At 37.7% G+C, this 17,751-nt stretch overlaps 1 protein-coding gene across 1 annotated transcript; it reads right to left on the reverse strand.

The window, feature by feature from the left end:
- Nucleotides 1-1,083: 1,083 nt before the first annotated feature.
- Nucleotides 1,084-17,751, reverse strand: LOC140141572 (organic cation transporter protein-like). The gene is made up of 12 exons (XM_072163481.1): nucleotides 17,566-17,751; nucleotides 16,376-16,548; nucleotides 12,613-12,742; nucleotides 11,500-11,603; nucleotides 10,813-10,967; nucleotides 10,030-10,198; nucleotides 8,464-8,599; nucleotides 7,803-7,897; nucleotides 6,712-6,920; nucleotides 5,803-5,911; nucleotides 3,524-3,733; nucleotides 1,084-3,101 (listed from the first exon to the last, which is right to left on the reverse strand). The coding sequence occupies exons 1-12, from the start codon at nucleotides 17,677-17,679 to the stop codon at nucleotides 3,005-3,007; spliced, it is 1,701 nt and encodes a 566-aa protein (XP_072019582.1). The 5' UTR covers nucleotides 17,680-17,751; the 3' UTR covers nucleotides 1,084-3,004.

Below are 17,751 nucleotides of genomic sequence, written 5' to 3' on the forward strand. Positions count from 1 at the left end.
TAGGGCAGATAGGAAGTTGGCTTAGTGGTACTATCCGTTGATTCAGAACCGAAAGGTGCCGGGTTCGATGCCTATGCCTAATTTTTTTAAAGACTTGGAAAATTACTGCAGTAAGTTTATTTGACGCGCGATCTCAGTTATTCATTTTCTGATGGCTGTGCCTCTTACAGACACCCTCCCTCTCGAATCCAAACCACGGTTCGCTCATTATACCGCCCTTAAGTGGTCCAAATGACAAAGTGGGCATTTTCTTTTTAAGTGAATCAGTTTTGACCCTCTGGTTGAATGTGGTCAATCACTAGCTGTCTAAAATGCCTATAATGCCAAAAAACATCGGCAAAATCGGCACTTCGTACTGTTCAATCAATTTGTTTTTGATTTTGAAGCCCCATGATAATGTCACAGTGCACTTGTAGGTCCTAATTATGTTCAGAATGGAGTAACCATGTACCTTTGAGCTAAAGGAGAGCAAAATCCAAGAGGGTGGGTGTACACTCAATCTTTTGGCATGGACTGACCCAATTCGGACTAGCGCAGTGTTTTTTCGGACTGACGTACCTCTAAGTATAGGGAATTTGTGTGGTCGGACTAGCGGCGTGTCGGACTAGAGGCGTGTTGGACTAGCGGTGTGACGGACTGAGCGGTGCACCCCGTATTTTCAACCAAAAAGCTCTTGATGAAGATAATCTGTTTTGCTTTGGTTATAAAGAAATAATATTTGCCAAAAACATGTTGTATTTATTTGTGAATTCTATCACAGTATGGGTCACAATTTTGGCACTATTTCTACATCCAAGCTTCTGTAAGTTGCGCTTACACCCTCCCTAGGGTCCACGGATAACGACTGATAATGTGGACTATTGGACCAGGGTACACCATTAAACATCAACTCAATACATGGGAAGCGGTCACTGAATATCAGCGTTCAATATAAAATTAAGGTATAATCAGTTTTGTGTGGAGAAAGAGGTTGTTGGCGCTGAGTATTTAGAAGCGGGCTGGGGGTGGTAAAGGACTTTGGCATATGTTTATAGGCCATATTGTTCCATTATCCAGAAACCACACTGAACCGAGACTGTGGGATAATCTAGTTTGCGCTCTGCGCGTCTTGATATTTCTCTACTTCATATCCCGCATTTAATAACACTCTTCACCATGCCTAAATACAGTAGACCAAAGAATTAAGGTACCAGTTGTATTCACCCCTGTAATTCCTAAATAAAGACAGCTATGTCAAAATTAAAACAAACAGTCAATACCTGCACTCTTTAGATTTAAGATTTCAGACCTTATTTGTTGAAATTGGTTGAGAATTAAAGAAACAGTGATCTAAAACCGAAAACATAAACGAAATCAAAAGTTGCACTTTTGTGTTCTAATCAATGAAAACACGACGCTAACGTGCTAATCAATGGAAGCACGGCGCTAGTTCTCTTGTTCACGACCGGGGTTCACGAATGCTTTGTGTACTAATCAATAGCGCGTGCAATGGAGCAAACTGCAACTTTTAAACTGGCATCTTCCTTGGGTTTCTGGATCGTCGTGTCTTTATTTCTTGAATAATTTCAACGAATGAGGTCTTAAATTCGAGCTTAAAGATTCAGCTATTGGCTGCTTGTTCCAATTATGACATATCTGTCTCTATTTAGGATATACAGGGGATGAACATAACTGGTACCTTAATTTTTTTAGCTTACTGTATATGAGATACAAAATACTTGTATATAATACAAAATACAAAATGATATGTGTAGATTGATCAGCTCCTAATTGGCGGGAATTATTAGGCTTTTATCACTTCGCCGAAAAGTAGACCCACGTAAAGAGTGACATAGTTGACCTGCTAATATTTTTTGTGTTAAAGAAAGTGAACAAAAGTATAGGACTAAAATCAATAATTTGTGATATTCCTTGGGAGATGTCACAAGACAATTATAGAAATGAAATGTATTGATATTAATCCGCGATGTTATAAGATCAAACGACATTACTTTTTGATACATCTATAGTATTACGAGATTTTGCAATTTATACATTGCGTCTAATATGCAATTGACTCAATGGGATGGTCATTTGTTGTTAGACGACAAGAAATTGTCTTGATACCCCGGTCACATGCAAATGAGGGAGATTGTTATTTTAAGGTACTATTAAAGCGTAGTCCCATTTTCATGTTGAGATGGATGCTCTCTTCACATCGTCCTCCTCTGGCGACTGCTCCTTCTTGTGTTATTCTAGCTCTCGTTGTTACTGCGCCTCCGGTAAAGAGGCCGTCAGCGTGACGTCATATGCCGCCATCTTGTGGGTACACGCTGTAATGGTCGTTCGATCTCCATGCGTGAGCAGCAATATCACCGCGTTGAGGCGCGATAACAGCTGCGTGGCAAGCTGCGTCCTGCGCGTAGTGTCCGACGCATGAACACACAGATCATTTGTACCCACAAGATGGCGAAAGCCTGACGGCCTCTGTTGGTAAACTTCGCCTTTCAGGTAAATCCTGGTCATCAATCACGTGACTAGCTCAATAGGTCATTTGCCTGATAAACTCTGGTTGTATCAGATCGGTATCAGTTGCAGCTTGCAAAAGTACGTTTCCGCACTATACATGACGTCATGGAGGTTGGGTTCTTCGAACAATTTTGTATGGGGTGTGCCACGCAGACATTAGGATGCTGACTTTCTCTATACCTACTGTTTGCTGTTTTTGTTACCCATCAGTATACCAATTTTTCAACAAAAAGCACCCAAATGGTACCCCAAAAGCTTGGCACATCCCCGTATACCTCCAACGAGGGAGACCCCTCCCGATGTCATCCACAATATATATTTAAATACTGGATATAATACTGGACCTTTCATGTTCATGTTATGTGCACCATATGTAAGGTGCCATTGAATTCTGATAATTCAGAAAACAGAGAACCGTAGAAGCTTAATTTATTGGCTTCAAATCGGTTGAGTCGATACAATTCAAATAACAAAATATATAAAACAACACAGTATATTAAGAGTTCTTCTCTGATTCAAAAGCAGGATTAATGTTCCCAGAGACGACGGCAACTTCAATATCTGAGGCAGCTTTCTTTGATTTCGTCGGTGTCCTAATAATAAAGAAGACAACAATGTTCAATGTTAGCAAAATTGCAAAATAATACACATTTCATAATACCGTACTCTTTTGTTTACTTTTTTGATACATGTTATTATTGTTTGTTCAAAACAAGCAAGCGAAATCTTTAATGATTGAGGAAGCATTGATTGGAATCGAAGATCTCCGGGTTTATTAAAAATACTTTAATTTTACTGCAACTAAAGCATTTTAGGTTTAGTCGTTCACATGGTATTTTAGTACACCATTGGGCATTACAATCATGCAAAAAGTAGAAATTGGAGAAAACAGTTGAGGGCGTCGCTGTGGAGCAAATGACACATTATGGCTTTAAAGATATTCATCATTTATAAAGTAGCTCAAGAAACGTGCATGCATACGAAGGTAACGAAAGACAGAAAAACGCATTCTTACTTTCCAAACATTTCTCCTTCTTCGATTGTTTGCGGTAGCGTTCTGCCTTTTGTCTCTGGTAAAAATAGTACTAATAACCCAGCTACTACAGAAAATGATCCAAATATAATTACTGGTAAAGGCGGCCAGTAGTCGCCAAATATGAGTATAAGAGGAGCGATGATACCACCAATACGGGACGACATAGATGCTATTCCAATACCTGCACTCCTGTGATTTATGAAGAAAATATCAAATATAATATTACGAAAATGGCTGATATGGGAAGAGGAAATGTACTGAAAATGGAATGGCGGAACGTAATAATGTGCAAATTCAATGCGAGTACAAAAATATTTTAATGCATAAAAGCTCATAAACCTTGTAGAATTGTATTGCGAGCAGTTTCGTGTGATGCGCAATGACAGGACAGATTCGATCGGTGCATTGATATCGGTCAAATGGAATTAAATATTAACTAGACTTAGCTGTGGTCTAAGACCACGAACACAGCCGTGTTGTGACCCCTTAATGACCTTTGACCCCCAAATCTACGAAAACCCATAGGCATTGGCTTGTGTCAATGCATGTGTGCACAAAGTATCACTTTGCCATGTTATTTGTGACAGAAGGGTCATTTTGAATGTTTTTCGTCTTGGACCGGAAGTGACCCCTTAATGACCTTTGACCTCAATCAAAAAATACCTCATATACATTAGGTAAATATAATTCATGTGTGCACATACCGTCATCCTCCTATGTTTTTCTTAGCTAATAAATTTTTTGAAGGAATTTGGTTTTATACCGGAAGTGACCCCTTAATGACCTTTGACCTCAAATTTGTTTATGATTCATAGACACTGCATAATAACAATGTATGTGTGCAAGTTGCGTCACCGTCCTACGTAATTTGTGGGAGAAGTAGCATTTTGAAGCTATTTTGTTTTATACCGGAAGTGGCCCCTTTATGACCTTTGACCCCAAATAATAAAAAAACACATATACATTAGGTTAACATAATTCATGTGTGCACATATCGTCACTCTCCTATGTTTTTCTTTGCCAATAACATTTTTTGAAGGAATTTGGTTTTATACCGGAAGTGACCCCTTAATGACCTTTGACCTCAAAACTGTGTATGACTTATAGACACTGGGTAATAACAATGCATGTGTGCAAGTGGCGTTACTGTCCTGCGAAATGTGTGGGAGAAGTAGCATTTTGAGTTGAAATCACGTTTTTGACCTCTGTGACCCCTACGTGACCTTTGACCCCACGAGTTTCATAGGACATGTAGGGGCATGGTCAGTGATGGTTGTGACCAAGTTAGGTCAAAATCGGTGTAAGCATGTCAGTGCTAGAGCAAATGTAATGGTCGACAGAAGAAGAAGAAGAAGAAGAAGAAGAAGATCCTGTAAGAAAAAAGACACAGCCGTGACTATCGTCAACGGCTGTGTAATAAATGTAAAACCCTTCTTGTTAGAGAATTTGGACATAATAATGCACAATACGCAGAATGTTGATGCATACCCCTGCGGGGCTCGTACATTGGATTCAATCAACATATTAGCATCCAATTTATCTCTCAACAAGTGATACGCATTTATTAACATATAAATAGCACCCTATTCCGAGCCAGTGTTCTTTTCTTTTAGTGTGGTGTACAACCCTGAATTTATACTCGATAACTTTTCTGCAAAAAAGAAATTTATTTATATTTATTTATTTATAACATTCGGCCGAAGCCGGGCTAAGTCCATTAGTGCTCAGAGGCTAATAAATTCAAGGGATTTCATCCGGATATGATGGGACAGGGATGTGGGAAGAGGTGCGATTTTAGATGCAGGAGGAAAACCGGAGCACCCGGAGAAAAACCAAACTCACACGTGGCACCGCAGGGAATTGAACTCCGGCCACAGCGGTGAGAACCGAGTGAGAAGACCACTAGACTAACCCGCCCTCCCTGCGGGGCTCGTACACTAGACGCCGCCAACATCTTAGCATCCAATTTCTCTCTCAACAAGTGATACGCATTCATTAATATATAAATAAATAGCACCTTCTTCCGAAATTTAATTCAGCTTAACCCCATGAGAACTACCTGCCGATTGGCCAAACAGAGTTTTCATTATCAATTGGACCAATAAGCAACATTGTTAGAATAATTCAGCACACAAAAATATTGGGGTGAATTATTTGCAAAGCTCCATTCTGATTGGTGAGTAATGTAAAGATATCATGTAATTGACCAATCAGAGGCAATGTTAGATCGGCAGGTAGTGCTCAGGGGCTTAACGTACCTAACAACAGTAGGGAACACTTCTGCGGAGTATACGTAAACAATGGCAAATGTTGCTGTGATGCAAAATTTTCCAAGCATGGCGATTGTAGTCTGTGCTGTCCCCGGATCTACAAAAAGATAAAACATCCTCAAAATTTGGGTGTTTTTTGCTGTGTTTGTGTTTTTATTGGTCTTGTTGTTGTAGCTCTTGTTTTGTTTGTGTGTTGATTGGATATGTGTTTTTCTTTGATGTACTCTCTTCTCAACCCCATACAAAAACCACAGATAGAAGCACAGCAAGAAAGACATCTTATTGTTTTTCAATTTACCAACAACTTACACATATACTCACTACTCACACCCTTAGCCCTGCGCGCACGTGTTCAGGGTGAGTCATTGAAAGCAGCTATGGTTTTTGCGACCCCTTTAAATGTTAATTATAAACGTCATATACCATTATATTTGGTACTGATGTATAGCTATGGGTGTCTTCTATTCAGTGATACCAAAATAAGTACAAACATTCACCACATAATGTCGCTATGACGTCGTTATGTGAGGGCGCCGATGCAAATTAAAGAATTTCTGTCATGTACATAAGTATAGGCAACATTGGGTTTCGGCTGAAAATTCTACACAAAGGCGTCATCCCCCCTCTATGGTAATCTTTGATCTCCATGTTACAAATTGATAGTAGAACGGTAGATAGCACTATGTGAACAAATTTACATCTCCCAGCACAGATCCTGCTCCCAGGCTGTTCAACACTAGACATGCTGACCAGAGAAGATATATACACTTCCCACAATGCATTTCTTCCATTTCAATTTTCTATACTGATTTGCTATGACTATCGACACATGTTTAGCCAGTCTATTCTCAACATGAAAAAAGGTAGCCTGTACAAAGTAACAAGAGTTTTACTCACCAAAGAAAATAGTAGAAATGCACGCAACACCACCAAGAAGAAACAGACCACACAAATTGGGTTTTCTTCCAAACCATTCAATTCCAAAAGTACACCATAAATACGCCGGAACTTCTACCAAGCCGGACAGGAAAAATGATACGTAGTCATTACCCCCTAGAGATGATGTGCTTAGGGAAAGCCCGTAGTAAACCAAGCTATTTACAAACCTGGATCAAGAATCATTATATTTTTGATTGGAGAAACTTAAACGTGAGTTATTTTAATATAATGTACTTTTTCCATTTGACATTTCTATCTTCCAATTTCAATTGAACGGAATTTACCAAAAAAAATTCGACTAACTTATTGGCAAGCGTAGTAAATAATCGTTATTATAAAGACGTTTTAAAAAATGGGGTTTGTTTGCTCGTTTTGGTCTTGGTTAGGTGTATTCTCGAAGTCTTGATCTTGAAAGTGTATGGTCTTGGTACGGAATTGGTCTTTGTTTTGGCGGAATGGCCAAGTTTTGGTCTTGGTCTTGGTTTCGGCCTCTGGATGTGCCAAGACTCCGTCATTGTTTAATCAGTGAGAAAAGAAGCTAAATTGCATTATATTGTGGCCTTATTTCTGTTTTTTAACGTGATAAAACGGAGGTTTCTTTGGTGTTAAGCCTAAACTTTTTCTTAACACCCAACCTTCTCACTTCCCCACCAATGAATGTTGGATTCCACTAGGCGCGCGTGACCAAAAAGGAGGATTCAACATTGGTCGGGGGAGGAGGGGGGGGGAGGGGGGGCTCAAGGTGCCTCAAGACTTTTGGCTAACATTGCAATTTAAAGGCAGTGTATTAATGTTGGCCTTAAAGAGGAAGCCTCGCCAGAGCAGTTCTTCTGGGGTGAACCAAACATGCCTGGTTATCAAATTAATCAGTGACAAGGTTATATCTGAATTGGACAGGTGCTAATTGATGCAATAACATTAAAACATCAATGTCAACATCAACATTAATTTGATAACCAGGGAGGTTTGGTTCACCCAAGAAGAACTGCTCTGGCGGGGCTTCCTCTTTAATTGTGTATTATGCATGGTAATTGGGAAACTGTTCGTACCAATTAAACATGATGTTGAGCGTTCTCCACCTCAGTGTGGGTGTGCGGAAAAGATCTATAACGCTAGCTTGTCTGGCTTTATTAGCTTCTATAATCTGCGAATAAAGAATATGCAAAGTAAATAAATACGTATAATATGTACTGTGTAAACTGTATATCATTACAAAGATACAAAGTATTCCGATTTGTCGTGAAACATACAGATGAGTTGATCTCAATGTTTATCAACCAAGGCAAGGGACTGGTTTATCGATATGCTTGAGCGAACTGCATACATCCACTACACTGTTCAATAACGTTATTGTGGTGTGGCGGGAGTTTTAAAACCACGGGCCCTGAACAAAATATGATGCTCACGCATACTGCCAGGCAATGACGTCAGAAGTCACATCATATAAGATAGTATTTGAACAACATAACAATTTACTAATATCCAAAATCGTGCACCATAATGACTATTAAACAACCTACCAATCTAATACTAACAAGCTTGTTTGAGATTAATGACCTCTTAAATACAAATTGCCTCTTGAATATAGCAAGATAACCCAAATCATAGAAACTGACCCATTACAACGCTTGTTTATGTTGTACCCAGGCTTCTGGCTCCCATTTCAAAGTTGTTGTTTTTGTCACGGGCTTATAAGTTAACGAGTCTTACCTCTTGTTTCTCGCTCTCTTCAAACAAAGGTTCTGGTATTTTGGTTTTATTGACTTTTGCAATGTCTTGAAGAATCACTTCAGCCTCGTCAAATCGGCCCTTCGCCATCAACCATCGTGGAGATTCCTTTAAAATGCTGCAAGTAAATAATTGTATGGTTCGTGTTTTCTTATTCAGATTCTATATTAATCTCTTGACACAAAATAAAACATTTTATCAACACATAAGTCTGACTTTTTGACGGCCGATAGACACAGAGGGTAGAATCAGGAGTAGAACAGAACAGGTATACTGCTTTTTGTCATGCCTAAATAGGGTTGCTTGTTGTCAATTTTCTAACAAAACATTTCAATTCTAGATCTGAATAATACCAACAGATGTCACAAGTTTTTTTAAAGTCCCCTTGTCAGTTGTTAGTGCAAACAAGATTTTCTAGGCTACTGGGCATCATTGTTCAACTTTTCTTAAAAATGACTCAAACAATCGTGTATAATTGACACTTTCCTGCCGTTGATGGGGTCAACATAGATATCACGGTCTTCTTGACCTTGCTTTAGGTATTTTATAATATACGTATATGACCCAAGTCCAACGCGTACAAATCTTGAAAACGTACACGTTCAAGTATTGCCTTTTTTTTCAATTTTTCCTATTCGGAAAGTGCATTATTCAGGACGTTCCTTATTCCAGAGCTCTGTCATGTTCGGCTAAACTTATATGCGGATTTCGTTGAAACGTATCGTATTTTAATATGAGAAAGGTCTTTAACACAAGCCTCCACCATGTCCACATACATAAATGACAACCAGTGAAATAACTTAATTGACCATCGTATTTCAGTTTCTGAATAACCTTTATTATAAACGGGAAGGCCCATTAGGATGGTAAGAGCCATATTTGTTCAGTTTTAGCCATTGAACTAAAGCTATAGTGTACTTCTAATTATTAATACCTCAGTGTACTTCGATTATATTTATAAATGCGCTGCCATAACAGCTTGTAGATACATGTAGTACGTATCGAAGTGACCTTCTATACAGCGGGTGGTCTTCCTATACATTTAAAAGCAAAGGCGGAACAACTCTAGACTACTGTGCAGCAGTAAAATTGTGTATTTGGTTCAACTTTGTGATCATATTGGAAACGTTTCCGTCGTTGAATATTTTTTCCCTCGTCAAATACTTTCAAAATGTTGTTTTTGATAACATATTACAAATTCGGAATCCCCCATGTGTAATAATTTTACTATTCAATTAATACTTTTACTTGATGATATTTATCTACAGAGTTCCTATGCTTTCCTGTATAGTGGTCAATACATGAGGATTTGGTCACGCTTGCTGGTCTTGATATGTCGTGCCCATGAGTCACGTGCGTATTTATAAATCGCATTTTATAAATATAACCGAAGTACACTGATATAGCAAAACGAAAGTTTCGAAAAATCTTGCACATGTGACGGAAATGGCGCCCCTTATATCAAGCCCTGGGGTCTCCTTTATAGAACCCATACCATTCCTCTAACCAAAACATGATCTTTTTTTTCAGAAGTATAATCTTACTTACGGTATGAGGAAAAACAGGAATACTAAAGGTATCGTCAGGACTATTTGTAGAATAAACCAATCTCGAATAAGGAATGCCAGTAATGCTAACAACATATAGCCAAAAGACCAGAAGAATTCTATTCCGATTCCAGTAACTGTACGATATGAAGGTCCCACAAGTTCCGTACCTTTCAAATAACAAGAATATGAGATACTTAATTCACGAACTGTAGTTTGTTTAAGGTTACTTGTACGTGTGTAGTATCCTGAAACTGTTGCCCACATGATCTGAAGCTCTAACAGTATAATAATGCATCCACGACGTCGACGTTCTCCCCCCTTCATAAAGCACCATCGTAATAAGGTGCTAACGTTTCAGTGGCACACGATTCTATTGTGGGTATTGGCGGTGAACGCATTGTTTATGTCCGTTTGAGACACATTAAGTCGTGATCACACGGTAGGACATAAGTAACTTATTACCGGTAATAAGTGACTTTACCAGTAATAAGTGACTTATTACCGGTAATAAGTGACTTATTACCGGTAATAGTGACTTATTACTGGTAATAAGTGACTTAAATCCGACCGGGTGAACACGACTTTTGTCGCCGCAGTTTATTCCGGATATAATCCATTCGAGAGTTGCTGAGCATGACGACTGCGATTTTTTACAATGGCAAATTCCTATGGCAAATGTACAATACTAATACTATTTTGTTAACCTTATTATATATATATATATATATATATTGCATATTTTGTTAACCTTATTATATATATATTTTGCATATTACCTTACCCAAGACAAATGCTACGATGAAGCTGCCCAAATTTCCCATACCAACCATGAATCTGAATACACCAAAAGCAATTACATTTGGCGAGAATGCTACGGCTAAATTACTGCAGAAGAACAGCCCTACCGCTAAGAAGTAGGTGTAGTAGCGACCGATACTGTAAATCAAGAATAATAAAAATGCATAAAGGTATTGTAAACGTTGGCTGAAGACATTCCACGTTATGGCTTAACTTCCATAGAGAGACAGATCTCTAGAAGCTATTAGCCTTTTAGAGATATGGCGGACACAATATGATTGCGCCGCACGAAGTCTTTTAAATTGGATGGGTTCTACCCAAGATGAATACTGCCCTCGTATCCCGCCATTCTTTAAAAAAGCAAATTATACCATTTGTGATAATAATAAGCAATGCATAGGAAACAGTGAACAGATGACATCGTCCAATAATCTGTACCAAAATAATATGATTGTCATTTCTTTTCGTCTCTTTGAAGAATTTATGACATAAAAAGTGGTAAATATTACACTCAATACACTATTTGAAATACTATTCTGTAAAAACGTTTTTCCTACAGTCGTACTTGGAATGTATTAAAACAATAATTACCAAAGAGTCGTCAGAATAAAAGACTTCTGTATTTAAAATTGTCAGAAATTTCTTATTAAAGAAATGTAAATTAGCTTACTAATCTGATAACATCCCGAACACTAGCGAGCCAACCAAAACACCAGCAAAGTAGATGGAAGCCATCAGATTGGATAAGGAGGACTTGGAACACACCAATTCAAACTGATTCAAGAACAATATTTATGTACGGTCTACAATATTTATCAGTAAACTTGGGCCCTTGTATAAAAGGCACTTAATTTAATGTCGACGTGACCAGATGGGCGCTGCCATTACAACATCTAAACAGGAAGTATGGGAAAGTGACATTTGGCACAGTGTTCTGTTTATCTCAATGTAAACGCGACCTGCCTGTCCAAATTTTGCTTTGGGATATTCAAGCAAATTCGGCCTTTTTTTCCAACTGTGCAGTATTATTGCAAAAGTTTTTATCGATAACGTTTTTCAGTCAGTGAATGCTTTCAAGATTTAATACGTGGAAACTCCGAATCTCCCAATATGTAATAATGGGAGATATTTCGGCGATATTTGTCTAAATAGTTACCATCTATTAACATTGTGGTACATCAATTAATCACTTGGTAGTATTGTTATGGCGGCGCCCATGGGTCACGTTGACATTTTATAAAATAATCTTAAGCCAGATGATTATTGTTTTCAAAGTTGAAAGCAAATTTGAATAAAAATCATGTTGAAGGTTTACACGATGGGGCGCACTAATAATTCAAGAAATAAGGAATATTTAAAGACACTATTACAAATAAATTGTGACGATATGTTTGGCTTTTTTTTGTCAAAGGTAAGCCTATAGGTGTGATACTTGTGATAGCACCAACATCAACGTCATAAGGATATAATAATTGACAATTGTTCTAATGTGCGATTTCAATAAAGAACGGGTTCTTATTTGTTTTCTACAAAATGTTTGTTTTCACTGATCACACTTATCCCAAAAAATAAGGTAGAACATTGAAAGCGATTGAGGGCGTCGCTGTGGAGCAACTCACACATTATGGCTTTAAATGGAGCTTCACCGTTTCAGTATTATTGCTTACATCCTTTTTCATACCTGATGGGAATTCTAGTTTTATCATAAATATAGTAACTCCTCCTACTCGCGGGGGATTTCGGATAGTATATTTTAATGCAGAAATATTGAAATACTTCCTACCTGATTTGTAATCGTACTTTCATACTGTGACGTGTCATACACCCAACCGTAGTCACATTTTAACGTATCATTGGTGTAATCGGATGTATCGATACCAGGATAGAACGGAGGAACACCAGTTAAGTTATATCTATTGAAAATAAATAAATGTATTAATGAAAAATGTTTGGGTTTACTAGGAATTTCATGAGAGTGTCCACACATAAAGTACATGGTAATAAGTTTATATAAAGCCCGATTTTAAGATGTGGAGGCATTTTGGATTTGACCCCTTGTGACCGTTAGAGGTCACGAAAGGTCATACGTGGGTAAAATGTGACAATGCTCCAATCTTGTCGACAGATACACCAACTTGTTTGTTAAGGATTTCAAAAATGTCTAGTTTGTGCTATCTACGACCTACCTACGATCTAAAAAACCTCATTATAATAATGTAATGACATGATTGATTTCTGTCCTCGAAATGACCGTAAAGTCGCAAGCTGGTAGTTTCTAGACATGATGGCTGCTGCGATGGATGTTCATTGTTTCACACGCACCTGTTCAAGCTATTAGTATGTATGTTTGTCCTTTGTAAATGGGGGCACAATGGGCCATTCACGAATGACTGTCTTGTACAGGTGCGCGGCAAACAAAGAACATCAACTCAGCCTGCCAGAACATCTCGAAACTATATACCAACCTGCTAACACAATATTTGGATTCCCTTCTGATGGCTCTAGTTTTACGCTGTCACCAATTTTTTTCGCCGAAACTAGAGCCACCAGAACGGCATCCAAATCAGTTATCCACGAATCTGCCACTACATATCATATTGTAGAAAACAATCACGTCATCGACTGGGAAGAGACTAGCATCGTAGACAAAGAGAATAAGCCAAATCGCTATTGTAACTTCCGGTTTTTTAGGACACTTTGCCCTTTGACCTATCTTGAAAATTCGGGTTTTGTGCGTACAAAATATAATTTAAAACTTGTTACTAGAATAAAAACAAACTTAAAAAACATTATTATTATATGAATTAATTATTTAAATATTTTTAATGATAACATTATGACAATAATAAATAAATTATTAATAATTACAGCAATTTTCCCGATAGGTCAAAGGACAAAGTGTCCTAAAACTGCAAAAACTGTCCCACAATGCATTGCAAACTTCCAATGCCGATTGGGCTTATAACATATATACAATATATGGATTAAGGAGGTGATCACCATTAGGAAGCGGGGAAAAACCATTAACAGAGACAATGGGCAATAAAACTCGTGTCACGTTTTTGACCATCTGATATCTGGAGGAAAATCAACTGAAAACTCCGTTGCTAAGCAATAGAAAACATCAGTTGTATACAGATCGTTATTGCAACAATAGCATCAATAAAGAAAACTGACAGTTTTCGAAACGCCTACATCTAAGTGGAATTTTATTGGATTAATAAATTTATAAATAACAAGTTCATTACCGAAAAAACTCGATAGCTAGCATATGTGCTTACTATCGAGCGCTTTTAAATCATAAAAATATGAAGAGCCCCGTCCACAAAAGTGTAAAGGGTTTTGAGCAAATCATCGATACACATAGTTATTTGTTTGTTTGTTTACCCAGGTTAGTCCGTTAGGGACACATGCTAATCCATGGGAAATCCATGGATCGTTCCAAGATCATGCTAAAAAAGCACAAGCCTGGATAGCCAGTTTAGGCTAATAAAATGTACGCTGGCCTAGATAGCTTTGATATAGATGATGTGACTTCTGACGTCAATGCTGACAGTATGCGCACGCATCATCATAATTTCCATTTTTTTTTGCCTGGCAGTATGCGCGCGCATCATATTTTGTTCAGGGCTCGTGTTTTTAAAACTCCCGCCACATCACAATAAGACTATTAAACAGTGTAGTGGTTGCATGGGGTTCATTCAAGCATAAAGATGATACCAGTCCCTTGCCTTTGTTGATAAACATTGAGGTCACCTCATCTATACAAAGCAAGAAATTGAAGGAAATATCAAGGAAAAGGAGAAAGGAGAGAAGGCCACTACCAAACAAATTGTACAATTTTTCTCTTAGCCCTTACTTCGTGAGAAAGGAAATTGGAATTCCAATCTCAAGCTATAACCTGCGAATTGTGTCTCCAACCACTAGCTCAGTTGGTAAAGCACCGGACTTTGTTACAATTTCATGTTTTCAAAAGCGCCTGATACTATCGAGTTTTTACGATGTATGATTAGAAATCTATAAAACCGGTAGCAATTATAACCTCATTTTTGGTCAATACAGCAAACACGAGTTTGGCATGTCGATCGTATGGTTATTCCAGCTGCTAAAAGTCGGGTATGAACTCTCACAACAAACGAGATTGAAATAACAGAAATGATCGTTTAAAGGTATACGATGTATTATTGGTCGAAACAGCAGAAAAAAAGTAGTTCACAGCATCTTGCGAATGGTAGTGAGCTTTAGCAAAAATTGCATTGCTCAATTCATAGCGAGCGTGTAGAAGAATTCAAATATCACAGATATACTTTTGTAGGTCCATGGTTCTTGAGTTATGTTGTAAAAAGGCTGAAACAACAACACTTTTGTAAAACGTACATAACTCATTAACAACAATAAATTAAGCAAGTTTTCAAAGTATATGATTTGTAGAATGAACTTTTGGAAAACACCAAAGTGTTATTTTTCAATAATATATTGATTCAGATAATGAAAATCAATTTTTTTGGCTGCTTCGACCAACAATACCTCGTATACCCTTAACTTCATTATACGACCTTGAACATCCTTCCGCAAAGACAATGTAGCAACATATGATGACCTCAATTACTCTGCACCACATGGAAAAAACTTTACTCGCGTGGTATCAATCCCTGTGTTTATTTAATTTTTTTAATTTAATGTTAGTATTAACTCTCTTCACGCGGGTGTCGACTGCAGACGACATGTTTCAAAATTTTTGTAAAAAATCAAAAATTTCATAAATTTAAATTTTCATGACCATATTTGGAATCAGCATGAAAAATGCATTAAAATGAGTACAAACAAGACTAGTATTGGTTCAGTAGTTCTTAAGATAGCTCTTGATATTTTGAGAAAATATTTCAAAACTTCAACTTTTTCCATTGAAGCGCATGGCTGGCACGCAGAGCATTAAGATAATTAGATTTGATTACACAGAAATCAAATACTATTAGTATTATTAGTAGGACTAAACTAAACATAACTTTTTTCATTTGTTTATTGTTTAACCCTCGAACTACGAAGAGGGGGTGGGTTATCCGTCACAAAAAAATGCACGCGTTTACCCCTAAACGACCTAAGCTAATCGTAGATTTATCCTTTGCGCTCATTATCGTGACACAATTTTTACCCCAGGACCTTACCTGGGGGTAGGTCTGGCCATCAAAGATGACCATAGAGGGAGGGGGTTGATGCAATGATTTTCATTTCACTCCTGTGAAATTATTCCAAGAGCTGACTATCTTTTGTAGAATTTTAGCCGAAAAACAATTTTGCCTATACTTTTGTACATAGCCCTAATTTGCATGGGCGCCATCACATTATGACGTCATAACGATATTATTTGGGGCATATTTGTACTTTTTTTGTTATCACTGGTTAGACCCATAGCTATACATCGGTACCAAATATAACGGTATATGATGCTTATAATTGAAAATTAGAGGGGGGGGGGGGTGCAACCCCCTTCGTAGTCCGTGTTACAAAATATGGCTCAGTAGTTCTAGGGTATTAACAAATCTTACCTGAGGCAATTATCATATTCATAGGAATTGGTACTTTTCGTTTGAGGTGGTATGCTCGCGTCTTTTTTAGCAGCATTACATTCGTCAGGACTCAGTTCTGGCCATCTAGCACAGTCTTCATTCTGTAACTCAGGGACTACGCACCAATGATCCGACTCTCCAGTCAAGAACACCTTATAGGAAACAAGAAATAATAATGGCACTCTCAGGCAAAATTTTAGTAGGGATCACAGTGACCTTGCGGTTAGGGTGTCTAACTCACGATCGCAAGGCTGCTGGTTCAAGCCCCGGTTATGTCATTGGGCAAAACACTTTATTTTACTTGTTCCACTCACCCAGGCGTAAGGCGTATAATGAGGCGCAGTAAGGGTAGATACCGGTACCGTTGTTGTTAGCAGCCACATAGTGACAGCAGAATAAATGTATAGGACTTTGAACAAAATGTAGCCGGCTTAAAACCCTATCTTAAAACAACTAAACCCAAGTTATTAAATAAAGGAATCTATTATTTAAGTCTGCGTATTCTGATACCTCATTCGGCACGATGCGAATTATTCAATGCAAAAAGAGAGCATTTCAAAAAGTGACAAATTAGGGATATTTTCTGCTACAGGGTGATTTCTACCACCTATTGTAACGGGTTCAATACAGCGTGACAGATCAATACTCACTGTGCTCATAATTAGCGTGTTTCAAGAGACTTGTATATTTTGGGTGAAAATAAAGCCGCATCGTACCTTTTGTTCGGGGTATTAAAATACGCCGAACAAAATTCTCAATCTACTGATTACTATATTTGGTAATATAAGATTTAAGAAATTGCTTTTGTTTAAGTGTGAGGATACTTTTTGTGTGAAGTATAAGCTTATGATAAAATGTTGTTTTCATGCAGCATTAATTGTTAGACACTGCTTACTGTCTTCTATATTACGTAATTTGCTCAATGAAATGATGAAAGAGAGAAACCTGGCTTTTAGCAATCGATAAACCTGGTTCCTTGATTCGAAAAACAAAAGTTCTCGATTTGAGAAAAATACCTTTCAACCACCACTTTTTCAACCACCTTGCTTTAATATCGAATTTGATAAACCTTGTTTTTTCCATTCCGTTTTCTGAAGAATGTGTATCACAACAATTGAATTTACTACTTTGTCATTTTACATCTCACTATGACCATAATGTATACTTACGTGAGATAATGCATTAAGAGCGCATGCGATGCCAACCAGAGAAACAAGAAAGAAAGACCTTTTCTGATAGCGTCCAAACTCGCCAAGTTCTAGGATAATCCCATCAAACTTCATGATTTCTAATCAATATGCGATGCAAAATTATATTAAATATAAAAAACTATTTGTCAAACGTCATCAAGAAGT

The sequence above is a fragment of the Amphiura filiformis genome, chromosome 19 (genome assembly GCF_039555335.1).
Source record: "Amphiura filiformis chromosome 19, Afil_fr2py, whole genome shotgun sequence".
Classification (NCBI taxonomy): Eukaryota; Metazoa; Echinodermata; class Ophiuroidea; order Amphilepidida; family Amphiuridae; genus Amphiura; species Amphiura filiformis.

Coding starts and splice junctions, on each gene's coding strand:
- LOC140141572 (XM_072163481.1), bottom strand. CDS start 17,679: ATGAAGTTTGATGGGATTATCCTAGAACTTGGCGAGTTTGGACGCTAT. Junction 12,743..16,375: donor GAATATGATAATTGCCTCAG/GTAAGATTTGTT, acceptor TATTTTCAATAG/ATATAACTTAACTGGTGTTC. Junction 8,600..10,029: donor TTCCTGTTTTTCCTCATACC/GTAAGTAAGATT, acceptor ATTTACTTGCAG/CATTTTAAAGGAATCTCCAC.